Here is a 14,864-nt window from a genome sequence, read left to right as displayed (position 1 = left end):
CTGCGGGATGGATCCAATCTCCACCCGGTGATCTGCAGATTAGTTCCTCTTGTCTGACCGGTCGGTGAAATCACCGGCACACGTTCGGTTACAGCTCCTCTGCTGTGGACACTCTCAGGCGTGATGGATGAATCGAATCTCTTGGCTGTGATTGCCCGTCGCTGTTTGAGCTGCAGAAACAGAAACATATCATTAACCTCCTTCTCTTTGGTTTTTACTCCACAGGGGAGCCAGATCAACCAGATCCCCTCCAAGTACAGCCAGGCGGAGTCCACCAAGTTCCTCATCCTCACCGTGGTGTCCATCCTGTGCATCGTGGCCGTGCTGCTGGCCTCCACCGTGGTCTACTGCCTCCGCCACCGCTCGCACCACAAGCTCAAGGAGAAGCTCACCAACCTGGGAACAGATACCGGCAGCGATGCTACCGCCACCTATCAGGTAGGAGGAGTTACTGCACCTGTGAGCTTTTGAATTTTAACTGCAATTAAAAATAATGATGATAAAGATCAGTGTCTGTGATGGAGCTGCACCAGGATTCCTGGTAAACCCAAAGATATGTTTTCCCTTTATTTTGATTTAAATTTGACAATTGAATAAACAGAGAAAAAGCTGGAAAGGGTTTTATTGATTGGATTTCATGTCCCAAGAAGCTACTGTCAGATTCTCTTCTTCATTCTGCAAGAAGACTTTGTCCAGGGCCGTTTGCGGTGGCTCTGGAAAGATGCTTCAGGGAGAAGAGAAAAATGAAGCTGCTGAAAATAGATTTAAAAAGAAAACAGTAGATTCAGGTTGTTTGTGCTTCGAATGATATTGAACCTTTGCTGTCCTGAGTTGAGACTTTGAATCTGAAGCAGCCTCGACCACTGTTATCGGCTGAAGCCTGGTGATGATGAGATGAACGTGTTGCTCTCCTCATTCTGCTTCACTTGTGTTTCATGTTGACATGTTAAAACCAGATTGAAGCCGCGCGGCGTTAATCTCCTGCTGTAATTTGCTGTTGGAGACGTGAGGCAATATCCACCAATCCAACAGGTTTCCCACCTCCAGTCATTTCCATTCCCTCCCCCTGCTCGCTGTAATTATCCTGTGGCTGGAATAGCCGGGTGTGAAATTTAATTTAAAGAATCCAATATTAAGTGGCTGTTTGAGCAAAGAATTAGATTGAGATTTCTCCGTCTCTCCCTCCCTGACCTTTTCCCCACCATGTTTTTAAATGAGAGTGGTCCTGTGAGCATTGATTTTATAATGAGCCCGGCCCTTCCCCTAAGTGCTTACATTTCATGCTCTCCTCGGGATTCTGAGCTTCTGAAATAGACGGAGCTGCTGCTGCTGCTGCGTCAAAGGTTCACCTCATCACCGGGGACTTGATGATCATCATGTCAATTACATTTTTGTGCATAATAATAACTACTCAGCAACGGAAGAGAGTTCCTGAAAGTCGTGACATTCAACGTGTCCGATGACACTCTGACATTTCAGCTCTGCCCCTTCCTCCTCCTCCTCCTCTTCCTCCTCTTCTTCCTCCTCCACGGAACATTTACTTTTCCTCCATGTGAAAAACTTATCTTCATGGTTACTTGCCTCCAAGATTTGCTTTTATTCCTCTAATTGGAAACTGCTCGTTGAAAGACCTTGTTGACGCTTTACTTGTCTGATTCATAGCGAACAAACACGTCCACATCTTGGACGATTTATCCCCCCCCCCCCCCCCCGACTCCCAAAGCTCTTCCAGCTCTTTCCTCCGTCGTCTTTATCGAGTGTCGACAGCGAGTCGCCGTCTTCCTCAGTGAAAGGCCTCAGTGTTCAGCTCCCATCTTAGCCGTGTAAGCCTCGTCTCTTTGTCAGCGCCGCTGTGTAGAGGGGTTCCCTGGGCTGGATTCTGTGTGTGTGTGTGTGTGTGTGTGTGTGAGTGTGTGTGCAGTCTCTAGGGCTACATGCAATTAAAGCAGACAGGAAGCGGCAGGCTGCCTGACGGCCTTACTGCTGCAGCTCCTTCGAGCTATAGCTGTCAACCCCCCCCCCCCCACACACACACACACATGCACACACATACACACACACACACACACACACAGACACACACATCAGACACACACACACGACTCTGCCATCAGCTCCCTCCGAACCCCCTCCACCTTCAGCCCCCCCCACTCCTCCGCTCCCTGGCCTGTCACTCAAACGGTCCCCGTGAAACAGCGACATGGGATTGGCCGACTCTGACAAAGGAGGCTGTGATTGACAGGCGTCGACGGAGCGTGTGCGTGCAGCGTGTCGGGGCGCAGGGCGGGGAATCGGCCCGACAGCCAGTCAGTCAGTCAGTCAGTCAGTCAGCCAGTCAGTCAGCCAGTCAGTCAGTCAGTCAGTCAGTCAGTCAGTCAGTCAGTCAGTCAGTCAGCCAGTCAGTCAGTCAGTCAGTCAGTCAGTCAGTCAGTCAGTCAGTCAGTCAGCCAGCCAGCCAGTCAGTCAGTCAGTCAGTCAGTCAGTCAGTCAGTCAGTCAGTCAGTCAGTCAGCCAGTCAGTCAGTCAGTCAGTCAGTCAGCCAGCCAGCCAGCCAGCCAGATAGTCATTCAGCCAGTCAGCCAGTCAGTCAGTCAGTCAGTCAGTCAGTCAGTCAGTCAGTCAGTCAGTCAGTCAGCCAGCCAGCCAGTCAGTCAGCCAGCCAGTCAGCCAGTCAGTCAGTCAGTCAGTCAGTCAGTCAGCCAGCCAGCCAGCCAGTCAGTCAGTTTATCTTTACATCTGTTTCAAACTCTGATCTGCTCCTTAAACTCGTATCTGATCCCTCGACAGTCAAACCCTCCGACGGCGTGAAGAGATGATTTCACTCAACTTTCAGCTCAGATTTTCCAGATATCATCTCAGAGTCATATTAAGACATCATCATGTGCACCGTCAAATTTCTTGAAATGCTTCAGGATCTCACGCAGACATCTCAACACATTTGCATCTTTCGTCTCGTTTATAAGACTGAAGATGAAATTGTGTTTCTTGTAGAATCTTTTTGGAGGTTGACTCGGTCGTCCTGCCTCACGCTGGGGCCGTGTTCTCTCTCCGCCGCGTTTCATTTTCCAGAATCCTCTCTGGCTCGATAACGTCCTCTTTGTGCTGAACACGTTTCCTGTGAGCATCTCGATCTGGATTCAACACTGACTCCTGTTCCCCGGCCTGTGTGTTCACTCTCTGTTTGCCGATCTGATCGTTTCCAGTCAGTGCCGTGTTCCACTGATATGAGGGAGAGATGATAGACGACAGATCAGACGACCAATGTGCTTTGTGAAACTCTATCCTGGACTTGGAAGTTTGATTCCATTCTACTCTGGAGAAACTCTAGAGCTGAATCTGACATTAATGTATGAAGATCTCAGCTCAGGTCTATTATTAAAAAAATAATAAATCACATGCTTCACACTGTGAGAGAGGAACTCTGCTGCCTTCAGGTTTTCATCTTTTCATCTGGAACAAATTGGTTCAGTTTTAAAAACTGCCGACAAATCTGATCCTGAAGCTGCTTTGATGAACAGATCCTGGATCAGGGATCAGGGATCAGTAACATATCAGTAACATTTATTGTTATAATACTATTCTGTTAAACTAAATCTAATGTCACTGACACAAGTTCAACTATGTTTTACTTTTATTCAAGATTTATGATCTTTATTTGTTTTCAAAACCTTTCTGAGCAGAACATAAACATCTGCACCAGGTCTTTATAGAATACATATATATATATTATATTATATATATTATATTCCATCTCCTGTAGTTTCCCTTCAATCCTTCAGCCCCCCCTCTGTTTGTTTGTTTGTTCAGGCGATGAGGCAAAGCTCTGGGGTGAGGACCCTACCTTTGTTTTGGTGAGGAGTTCATGTAAACAGGGCCCCACTGGCACGTCCCAGCCCCCCCCACAGCCCCCCCATTAGAGGCTCTTGTGTGTAGGGGGTGCTTAGGGTGGCACACGCCTCTCGACCCTGACGTGCCCGCTGTCGCCCCGGGGTGATGCATGATTCGTGTCGGTCATGGGCGCCAAGCGGATTCCCTGGCCTGGCGCCCATGAGGGGGGGGGGGGGTTACTGTTTTTTTTTAGAGGGTCGATGAGGCCCGGGCGCTTTGTTAGAGTCACCGACGACAAACACACTCACGCGTCTGTTCTGCTTCAGCAACTGTTTACGATCGCCTTCGAGTGAAAGAACTTGTTTCTGTTTAAGATTGAAAAAGAAAACATTCAAAATGAGACGACTGTTAATTCTGCTTTTCTTTTAAAAACTGAATTTCTATCCATCTTCCGGGCAGACGCTTGTTTTCATTAATTTCATTGTATTTTAAAATCAAATTGAAAAGACCTTCTAGACACCGGTAATCCATCACAGTGAACATGTGCCCACCTTTATTCTTTGTCAAAGTTAATGCAGTTATTAGAACGATATTGGATTTGAAACCTGACTGCGTGGCGTCAGAGAAACGAGTCCAGGAGACAAACTCCAGCTCGAGCGGACGTCCTGGAAAAATATCATTTTCTCATTTGTTGGTTTTAATGGTCGACGTTTGTCTGGAGGCGGAAATATTGGACGTCCTTGAACATAATAACAATGACGTGAACATTTAACTTTCAAAACTCTTCTGATGATATCTGAAATGTGACTCTTCTGCTTTTTATGTTAAATAAGTATTTTATTCTTTTATAAAGTATTATACTTTCTATATGTTGGGGCATTTTTATGTCTTTATCATTTAGTTTGACCCCAGGAAGTTGACCTAAATGATAAAGACATAAAAATCATATCACATACAATCAGATGTCACTTGCAGCAAGATGTTCATGGGTTCAACTACTTTTTTAAATGTTCAAATGTAAGAATAAGAATTTTTGCGCGTCTTCTTCTTCTTCTTCTTCTTCTGCTTCTTCTACTTCCTCTTCTTCTTCTTCTACTTCTTCTTTTGCTTCTTCTTCTTCTTCTGCTTCTTCTTCTTCTTCTTCTTCTTCTTCTTCTTCTTCTTCTTCTTCTTCTGCTTCTTCTACCTTTGAGCTTGAAGGTCACAGAACATTATGAATACATCTCTGTGACCTGGATCCACACCCCCACTGGCTCATTAGGAAAACATCTGACATTTTAACTTTAACTTTACACTCTGATACAGAAAAGAAAAATAAAAGTCATTAGAATAATTGTGAATAGGTATTTATAAGAAAGGCAATTTATTTTGAAGAGCAAATTTAGGACAAATCTGCATCAACTGAATCTTCTCAAGTGTTCGATGTTTTTTTAACTGTTCACCAAACTGAGTGTGTTTGATGACATCACTGTGTCCTCTCCTCTGTAGGAGCTGTGTCGGCAGCGCATGGCGGTCAAACCTCCCGCCGAGCGCCCGGAGCCGATCTCCTCCAGGATCAACAGCGTGTCCTCCCAGTTCAGCGATGGAGGTCAGGCGCTCAGTCCCTCCGCGAGGAGCAGCGTCTCCTCCTGGTGCGAGGAGCCCGTCCACTCCAACCTGGACATCTCCACCGGTCACATGATACTGGTGAGTGAGACCTGACATCAAATGAACAGACGGATTCTGAGGGGGACATTTAAATCGTCTTTCAGATTTTAAATATCTTCTTTGGGCTTTACTGACACTAGTGTTCAAATCGAGTCCACAAATCTCGACCCTGACTTTGAGGAATAATGGAGAAAGAGAGTAAAGGGAGTTTTCTTTACTGGAGAAGAAACTGACACAGTTCAGTTCCTCAGTTTATCTAACGTGCCCCGGATCCTGCATTCTCTCAAATGGTCTGCAGGGGGCGACTCCACTGGTTGTACGTCCAAAGGAGATTATGATGAACATTGTGATTGACAGCTAGATGTGTGTCGGTGGACGTGCTGTATCCTGGCTGTTTTTATTTCTGTGATATCTTTTTCTTGTTGTTTGTCTTTCTCTCCAAACCGATTTTATACGATTCCTTCATTTTCCCGAAACATCTCGTTTTTTCCCGTTTAACATTTATCTCTTTAAAAAGCAGTGGAACTATTTTGCCTCCACGTCTCATGTGCTTGTGTATTTCCTGTCTCTATATACTGCTCATTACAGACACACACAGACACACACAGACACACACAGACACACAGACACACACGCTCTTCCTCCTCTTATCTGGCTGTCTCTCTCATCTTTCTCCCTGTGTCGTTTCTGTTTTCTTTCTGCACATCTCATTACACCCACAGTTTCTATAAGCAGCTCCTCTCTGCCGCAGATGAGAATCTCTCCTGAACCTCGCTCGCGTTCCGTCGAGCGCCATCGTAATTGCAATATATAGCTACTCGCTTCAACCACCCACCAGCCTCCTCGCCCCAGCTCTCCCACCTCCATCCTCCCTCTCTCTCTCTCTCTCTCTCTGTCTCCCCCTCTTTCTCCTTGCGTTGTGAAGCTGCCGGCGAGATGTGACGGAGCAGACTTCTTGAAGATACTAATTACCCCTGAGATTTGTGCTCAGGAGAAAATGTCTCCCTTTGCAGCCGGTGCCACTGCAGAGAAGAAGCGTCACTGTTGTTTCACACGAGCGCTCGATCCCTCGTAAGTGCTTCTCTTCGGTGAACGCGCCCACAACACAATGAGATCTCCACGGCTCTGATACGCGTGTGGATGGAAATGTGTTTTGACGAGGTCTGTGCTCTTCACCGGCTTTTGTCTCGGCCGTCTCGGCGTAGGCGGCGTCACTTGAGAGACGAGAGGAGGGAGATGGAGAGCTGCTCGTGTTCAGTGGAGGATTCAGTCTGTGTGTGGGCCACAGTCTGGTCGGGGGGGGGGTTAATGAATTCGATATAATGTAGAGACGAATATGTAAAGAGGAACGCACAGAGACCAAGTGTGTGGTGATGTGGCCGCGGTGATTAACAGATCTCCGTGTGGGCGATGGAGACGAACGTCCTCTTGAATTCTGAAGTTCCACTTAAATCCTCTCCACGGAAACTTCAGACTTCTGAAAGACTTTCTCCTCTGAAAGGAAAACACTGCTTCATTTGTACAGTGATGTGGCTTAAAATAATACATTCTGAATAATAATAACTTATATCCAGAAATCTGTCTATTTATGCTTCTATACCTCCAGAACCAAAGGTTGCCCCCTGCAGACTGATATTCTATAAATAGAAAGTAAGAAATTTAAACATTTACTTGATGTTTACTCTCATTTCATTTTTTTTCCTTTGGAGCTTGTCCCTCCCACCAACATGGAGGAGGCGGGGTTTATGAGCTATGCTGCAGCCAGCCACCAGGGGGCAGCCCGGAGGCTTCCGCTTCAGTTTGGGGGAGTTGTCATGTCGTCCATGTTTGTTTAGAGTCAGCGGTAGAAAAACTGTCTAATATGATTCAGGACCCTGGACAGCTCCTCACATGCAGATTTAATATGTTCAGACCATGTGAGGGTATAGAGTCAAATACCATCAACACATAAATATATATAGATAGCCCCCCCCCCTGGGACACCCCTGCATCTTTTAGACATCCACATGGTTCAGTATGTGGACGGAGGAGCAGGTGAAGCTGAAGTTAAAATTGTTTCCACAGAACAGTGACAACGTGTGAAGCAGTTATTTAATGTCTCCTCCCCTCTTCTCTTTAGTCTCCTCCCGCCCACAAGCCGCCCACACGTCTCTTTACAAAAGCTTTTATGGATTCTCCAACCTCCATCTTGTGCATTCAATCGTTTCCCTCCGTGCGTCTCGTCGCTATTTTTACATTTTCTTTTCTTTTTCTCTTATTTCTTCAGATTGGTTTTAACTTGTTTTGACTAATCTGTCTTTCTTTCTTACTACAATTTCAAAAAAATGTTGTGTGAATGTTTCTGATCTCATTCTTTTGCATGTTCTCCCGTGAAGTTTGGTTCTTTCTTTCTTTCTTTTCATTCGTTCTATCTCTTCTTGCTTCCTTCTTTGCTTCTGTCGTTTTTTTCCCTCCGTGTTTGGGAACGATGAGAATTTGTCAATGCTCATATTGAGTCAACTGTTGTGCGACTAATAGAAAATAAGCGTTTAAGAGAGAAATAACATGATTGTAGTTTATCTGCAGGGTACCAGCACCTACACACACACACACACACACACACACACACACACACTCACACACACACACACACACACACTTTAAAAAACATTAATTGCCTTTAATAAACTCAGGATAAATCTCGTGTCCTCATCCACCCACTGGTTTTAATTTGAGGAGAAAGGGCTTCCACCATCTTATCCAAGTTAATGTATTACTTGGTCCCATGTGACTGCCCCCCCCCCCCCCCCCCCACACACACACACATCCTCTCTGCATGTGTCTTAAGAGGATTAGTCGTCTCTATATATAAAGCACATTATCTAGTCTTTTGTTGTCGGCCAAGTAAGTGTTATAGATTATAGTGCAGCGGGAGCCTCCGTTGAGATTAGCCATACTGGGAGTTCTGGTGCTCACCAGCGGAGCAGCTGGGCAGAGATCTGCACAGACGAGAGGTCGCAGGGAAACGGACGTTAAACCTGAGGAGGAGGAAGGTGCAGGGAGTTTAGTTGCTGGCACAGGAAGGAAGAAGGGAAGAAAGGGAAGGAAGGAAGGAAGGAAGAAGTGAGGGAGGGAGGGAAGGAAGGAAGTCAGGAAAGCACTTGTTAATTAGTAACTTGTAACCACTGGACACCTTCTCTTCACCTTCATTTTTCCCCTCCTCTTTCCTCTCCCCTTGTTTTTTCCACGGCCTGCTTTGAGCCAAGATGGCCGCTGCATGACGTCACCTGCATCCTACAGGTGCTCCGATGTCAGAGCCACAACGGCTGCTCGACAAAGTCTTATTGCTTAGCAGTTTATATTGAGCACCTTTTGGCTTCTGTAAGCCTGTCCCTCACACACACACACACACTCACACTCACACACACTCACACACACACACACACACACACACACAGACACACACACAGTAAGGGGATTATTCAGTGTTTGGGCGACACATGGTGATCTCAGCGCCTCCTGATTGGATTGCAATAATCCCTTTACACAGCCACAAAACCCTATTACTCTGGCATTAGAGAGTGGGAGAGGAGCTAGGGGTTAGGGGGGGGGGGGCATCTGATGTACGACTGTGTGTGTGTGTGTCTGTATCTGTGTAGAAAGAACTTGCAAGAGCAGGTGTCTGTACATTCTGTTTGTGTGTGTGTTTGCAGAGTTTATATGTGAGCGTGGGTGGGTGGGTTAGGTGGGTTGGGTTTTTGTGTTTAGTTTGTGAGTGTGTATGTGTGTGTGTGTGTGTGTGATGTGTGTTTTATTCTATGCACACTGCAGCCGTGGTTGAATCTCACTACTGGACCAACAAAAGCTGCACGTAGACTCTTTTTTGTCGGGTGGACGTGATCATGTTCGACAAAATCGCACAAAAGCATTTGTTCCTGAAACTTTCTCATCAGCCCCCCCCCCCCCGCTCTCCATTTTTAACAAACTCCTCATTTTAGCAAGAAGCCATTAGGCCTTTTTTTTTTGGTGGGGCAGGGAATCTAATTCTGATTAAGATCAGCCCCATTTGTAACTGCCACCATCCATCATGGCCGGAGCCATTTAAAGAACCTCAGCCGCTTGTGCGTCCACACTTTGTCCCACACGTCCTCAAAGCTGCTGAAGAAACAAACACAGCTGCAGCGTGGGCCGTCCGCTCAGAGAGGAATCGAACCCGTGAGCCTCGGCACCAACAGCGCACGTTCGCTTTCATGTGCCGCGCTCATTTGCTGCCAGTTTATCAAAGTCACATCCACTTCCTTAATTATGAAAACTGTGTGGAGGGGGGAGGGGGGGGGGGGGGGGGTAATGACCGGGCTGCACACGCTCATCATTAACCAGAGAGGAGATTAGAGTCGTGCACTCTCTGATTAACGTGGGGTTTAATGCATTTATAATAAAGTGAGGAAAACATGCAAATAGCAACTCATACATACACAAGTGTTTAAGAGTATTTTGGTATTAATTCCTTTAGCTTTAATTGAGATTTTGAGAATAAGGTCATAATATCTTGAGAATATAGACAGAATTTTGGAGAAAAGTTATGATTTAATGATAGAAATGTTAAATACACAGAGATCAGTCTGTCGCTGTGTTAAAATGAGGATTGTGGAGAATCCTGTTCAGTTCTACTTGAGTTTAGTTTCACGATCACTGCTGCTCTGACTGATGGAGGAGACGGAGACACGTCCTCCATCTTTATTCACACGTCTGTGTTGACTCGGTCTTAAAGTGTCTGTTTACATCCGGCAGGTAAACAGAGGCTCAAACACAGATTGATAGAACCACAGGGAATCCTCATGATTAATATCCATCCATCATCTCCAGCTGCGTGTTCCTCACCTCCTCACCTCCTCACCTCCTCTCTCCTCTCTCTCCGTCTCCTTCAGTCCTACATGGAGGATCACCTGAAGAACAAGGACCGCCTGGAGAAGGAGTGGGAGGCGCTGTGTGCTTACCAGGCCGAGCCCAACGCCTGCACCGCCGGCCTGAAGGACGGCAACGCCAAGAAGAACCGCTCCGCCGCCGTCGTGGCATGTAAGCTGCTCTTCTTCCTGTTTCTGGGTTTTCAGTCTTGATTGGTGAAGCTGATGGTTGTAGAAATTAAGAGGTGGAGGATTTCAATACGAGCCGTTAGCATCCACAGTTACAAATCAGAAATGATCAGGTGCGAAATCAAAACCTCTTATGAACGTTCCTATTGGTTAGTGTGAAACTGTGAAGTTGAGTTTTGTCAACCCCTGATCTTCATTTTCTGTTGTTTGCACATTTGGAACTAAAGATTGTCACATTTAGCCGGACGTGATATGAAAAGTGAAGTAAACACGCGTCTTATTATCAGAGGCCAGGAGCAGATGCAAGGGGGGGGGGGGGGGGGCAGAAGGGCTGTAAATTAGTTTTCTATTAAAGCTCTTCTGCACCGACCTCATCAATGATTAAAATGTTCTAAGCTTCTGTGGAAATAGCCCATCTTAAAAAAGTGCTGTCCATTCCCTGCACCGGGCCGCGGCTTAATGAAATCCAGGTTGTCAGCAGGGAGAGCAGTTTGTCAGGAATAAATTGCGCCTCCTATTTGAAGCACCGCTGGCTTCTCCGGCAGATTCTCAGAGCTGCTGCTTCTGCCACAGTCACCCGGAGGCTTCACCGCTCCACTCAGCAGCACTACTGGGAAATGTGCCACTGCCCAGATGGGTTCAGTGGCCCAGCAGAGCGAAGGGGCCCTGAACCCGAGAGAGGGAGAGAAGATTTATCCTCCTGAATAATCCCCTCAGCGCCAAAACACAAGTCTTACAAGCAGCAGTCACCAGACTCTCCACTTTCACGATTCTGTGCCTGATATTATAAAACGTAATTTATGTTTCTGGAAATTGTTTGTTTGTTTCAATAAACACTTTTCCCCTGTTGGACAAACATGAACCTTAAAACCAAGTCTACAGATCATCAGCTGTAATTAAAGATGGACGACGTGACAGTGAAGCTAAACCATCTTGATCGCCCCCTGGTGGCTGGTATGGGTCACAACCCTATGTCAGCACATTGAGAGCTAAACTCCCACTAAGGACACACGTTGATGGCTGATTCTGAACACACAACCCCCCCCCCCCCCCCCCCCCCCCGGTGTCTCCTCCATGTTAGCAGAGGGGGGCGATGGACAGTCTGAGGAAAGGGATGTGTTTCCTGAACATTAGAGCATGAAAACATTATCCAGTAATAACACATTTTAAATCATAAACCTTGAACATGAGCTGAACAAGGATTGACGAGCCGACCTGAGTTTGTAGAGACTGAAGCCCCCAGAGTTTCAGAACTCGGCCCTCGTGACTGTGAAGTGGGAATTTGTTTGAGCAGCGTTCCAGACACTGGAAGTCAGGGATCAATCTGTTGAATCTCTGGGAAGTTTCTCAAACAAGTCCCCTGCTGGTTTTTAATCTCTGAAATGAGAACAGTTCCCTCCCCGAGCTGAACACAACCCTGACGAACCCGAGGGGATTAACTCGTCCGGTCAGGGAGACGTTCAGTTGACGGTAGAAATGAACATCAAGGCCTCAGTGAGACTTCTGTCAACTGGAGAGTCTCCTGATCACGAGGCTCTTTCTCATTCCTCTGACGAAATGCACCATTTGTGTTCCAGATGATCACTCCAGAATCACCTTGAAGGTGGAGAACAGCCAAGGAAACTCCGATTACATCAATGCCAGCCCCATCGTAAGTACCCGCGCTCCACGCCCCCCCCCCCCCCCCCATGCCAGCCTCCCTCCGTCCCCAGGGGGCGTCACAGGAACAAAGGCAGCCTACCGCTCTGCAATATCAATTTTGATGCAACGCTTGCTTAGCTCCAGCAGCAGCCCCACTCCAGTGTGTACGTTCTGCACCATGAATATTAATGATTGTTTCACCACAAGCACCTCGGGTGAGCGTTCACTCGGGAACACGAGGGAAGGACGTGGGCTCGGTTCTCATTTGTGACAAAAAACAAAGGATCTGTAGGCTGCTGGGAAATGATTGTTTCTGACCTTGGGTTATGCTAATTTGACACAAGTTTGTATTTACTGGTACGGTGCGACTCGCCGAGGCCTCTCCACGGCTCGGAGCAGAGTGAAGCAGCGAATCGGCCGGTAGGAAGGAGAAGGAGGAAGAGAGGGAAGAGAGCGAGTGCATCAATTTGGAAACAGTGCTGGAATCGTAGGTGCACGTTCCCCTGGAGGCAGATACAGTGGTGTTCCATTAAAAGCAACAGGGACGCTATGCATTTCAAATCTGGGCGTCGCACCAAAAAGGAGCTGAGAGAGTGTGTGTGTGTGTGTCTGTGTGTGTGTGTGTTTGATAAAGACACAGAGAGAGAGAGAGGGAATCAAAACTATCGAGGAACAAAAGAACAAGTGCAAGAGCAGCTGCAACACGTGTACACACACACACACACACACACACACACACGCACACACTTTGAGGCGGGCATGTGCAGACACTGAATTGTTCTCCAACACAAGAATGAACACACAACCAGACATGGAAAAAAAGCACACACTCTGACGTGAAGACCCATTTCACTGCTTCTGTCATTTGCACATTTCCAAGTTCAAGTAGACGTTTGATATTCAGTCGTCAAATCTGCAGCGAGCCGAGAGCATGAAGCACAGTCGGAGATATTGAATGGTGCAAATCAATATCCACGATTTTTCCCTCACAAGCTTCATGTGTTTAACAGAATCACTTATATCTGTAGAATTAAACAGCATCTGGCATCTGAGTGTGTGTCTGTGTGTGTGTGTGTGTGTGTGTGTGTGTTAGAGAAAGAACGAAACCCAGAGTGTAATCGTGATACGTTTAAACTGCAGAGAGTAAAAGAGGTGACGTGATGAAGAGGAGTGTGCAGAATCGTTTTCTTCTTCATACTGTCTCTACCCTTTCCTCCTTCTTCACCTCCATCTCTCCTCAGCCTTTGACTCCAACATCCTTCTTTTCTGTTTCCACTCTCCCTCTGTGCACTTTCTCCTTCTCTGCCACCTCCTGGTTCTTTCTCCTTCGGTTTCTAAATCCCTCCATTGCTTTTCTTTCTCCATCTCCCAGGCTTAAACACTCGGGGGGGTAAAACAAAATGTGTTTGACCACATGTTGCTGGGTTCTGACCAGTTTGGGCTTTTAAAGCTCCGGGATAATTTATATTTCACATTTCCTCCTTTGTATAAATTAACATGAACATGTAAAACTCTTTGTTCAGTGCGATGTTGCTGTAGAATCAACTGAAACCCTCTGAAACCCCAGTTCTGCCTCCTCCTCTCCTCTACAACATTTTAAGTTCATTAGAAATGCATTATTATTGTTTGGCATTCATAAAAGGGAACAGAGGAACATCAACGACAATTTCACAAGCAGAAAAGCCCCAGAAATTATCTGTCCTCCCTCTGTAATTGCTTCCAGCTAAATTGGTCCCTGCTCATTATTACATTTACCGTACAATTTGCATGGTAATAGGCAGGAGTGTCACTCACGTTCTCACAGAGTCCCCTCACGTCCTCGTCCTGTCTCCAGCTCTGGACGCCTCTGCCGTGCTTCTTTCATTTCCATTATGCTACAGACGTCTCCTCCGGCTGCAAATACCAGAACTTTAGAACATATTGGTAACCTGCAGCTCACAGAGATACGACTTGAAATGATTTAAATGCAAAGGTGAGGTTTGACGAGGAGAATTAGACTGAAGAGAGTGAGAGCTTTTGTTTTAATTGGATTGTGTGAAACTACAGTGACAATAAGAGAGGTTGGTCCTGGTTCTTTTAACACAGACGTTTTAAAACACACAAGAGGAAAGAAACCTTTCTCCTTTAAAATCAACACAATGCCACAATCTAAAAGCTCAGCAAAACCTCTTTACTGATAAAGTCAAGTTTGAGTTCTTCAGTAATAATTTGATCAACGTCTATGAACCTCACGTCATCTTTTCTCTTCCCACCGTCCTCCAGATGGATCACGACCCCAGGAACCCGGCTTACATCGCCACTCAAGGCCCCCTGCCCTCCACTGTGGCCGACTTCTGGCAGGTAGGCAAACAAACACACACACACACACACACACACACACACACACACACACACACACACAAAGACTCATGAAATAAAAATCAATACATTCTCGCCTCTTAAAGAAGAGTTAACCGATCTTTATTAGAGCTTCGAGTCGCAGGGGAGACCGGCCTGTTCTGTGAATGTTATTAATGTCTGTTTCACTGTCACGCTCACTTCCTACAACCACTGCACACACACACACACACACACACACACACACACACACACACAGGACCAGTCAATAGTGAGACACATTGTTAATGCAGGAGACACTTTTCCCAATGTCCTATAAGATCGGGTTTGAACCTGAGA

The 14,864-nt window shown here is 46.4% G+C and overlaps 1 protein-coding gene across 1 annotated transcript in view; it reads left to right on the top strand.

Moving 5' to 3' along the window:
* Positions 1 to 14,864, top strand: part of LOC133967975 (receptor-type tyrosine-protein phosphatase N2-like) — a 107,189-nt gene that overhangs the window by 79,578 nt on the left and 12,747 nt on the right. Inside the window, exons 15-19 of the mRNA XM_062403714.1 lie at positions 226 to 438; positions 5,317 to 5,514; positions 10,383 to 10,530; positions 12,125 to 12,198; positions 14,451 to 14,528. Of these exons, the coding sequence (XP_062259698.1) occupies positions 226 to 438; positions 5,317 to 5,514; positions 10,383 to 10,530; positions 12,125 to 12,198; positions 14,451 to 14,528 (711 nt within the window). The remainder of the gene's footprint in view (positions 1 to 225; positions 439 to 5,316; positions 5,515 to 10,382; positions 10,531 to 12,124; positions 12,199 to 14,450; positions 14,529 to 14,864) is intronic.

The sequence above is a fragment of the Platichthys flesus genome, chromosome 14 (assembly GCF_949316205.1).
Source record: "Platichthys flesus chromosome 14, fPlaFle2.1, whole genome shotgun sequence".
Taxonomy (NCBI): domain Eukaryota; kingdom Metazoa; phylum Chordata; class Actinopteri; order Pleuronectiformes; family Pleuronectidae; genus Platichthys; species Platichthys flesus.
The sequence above is the reverse complement of the archived record's forward strand: the minus strand, read 5'-3'. Positions and strand labels throughout refer to the sequence as shown.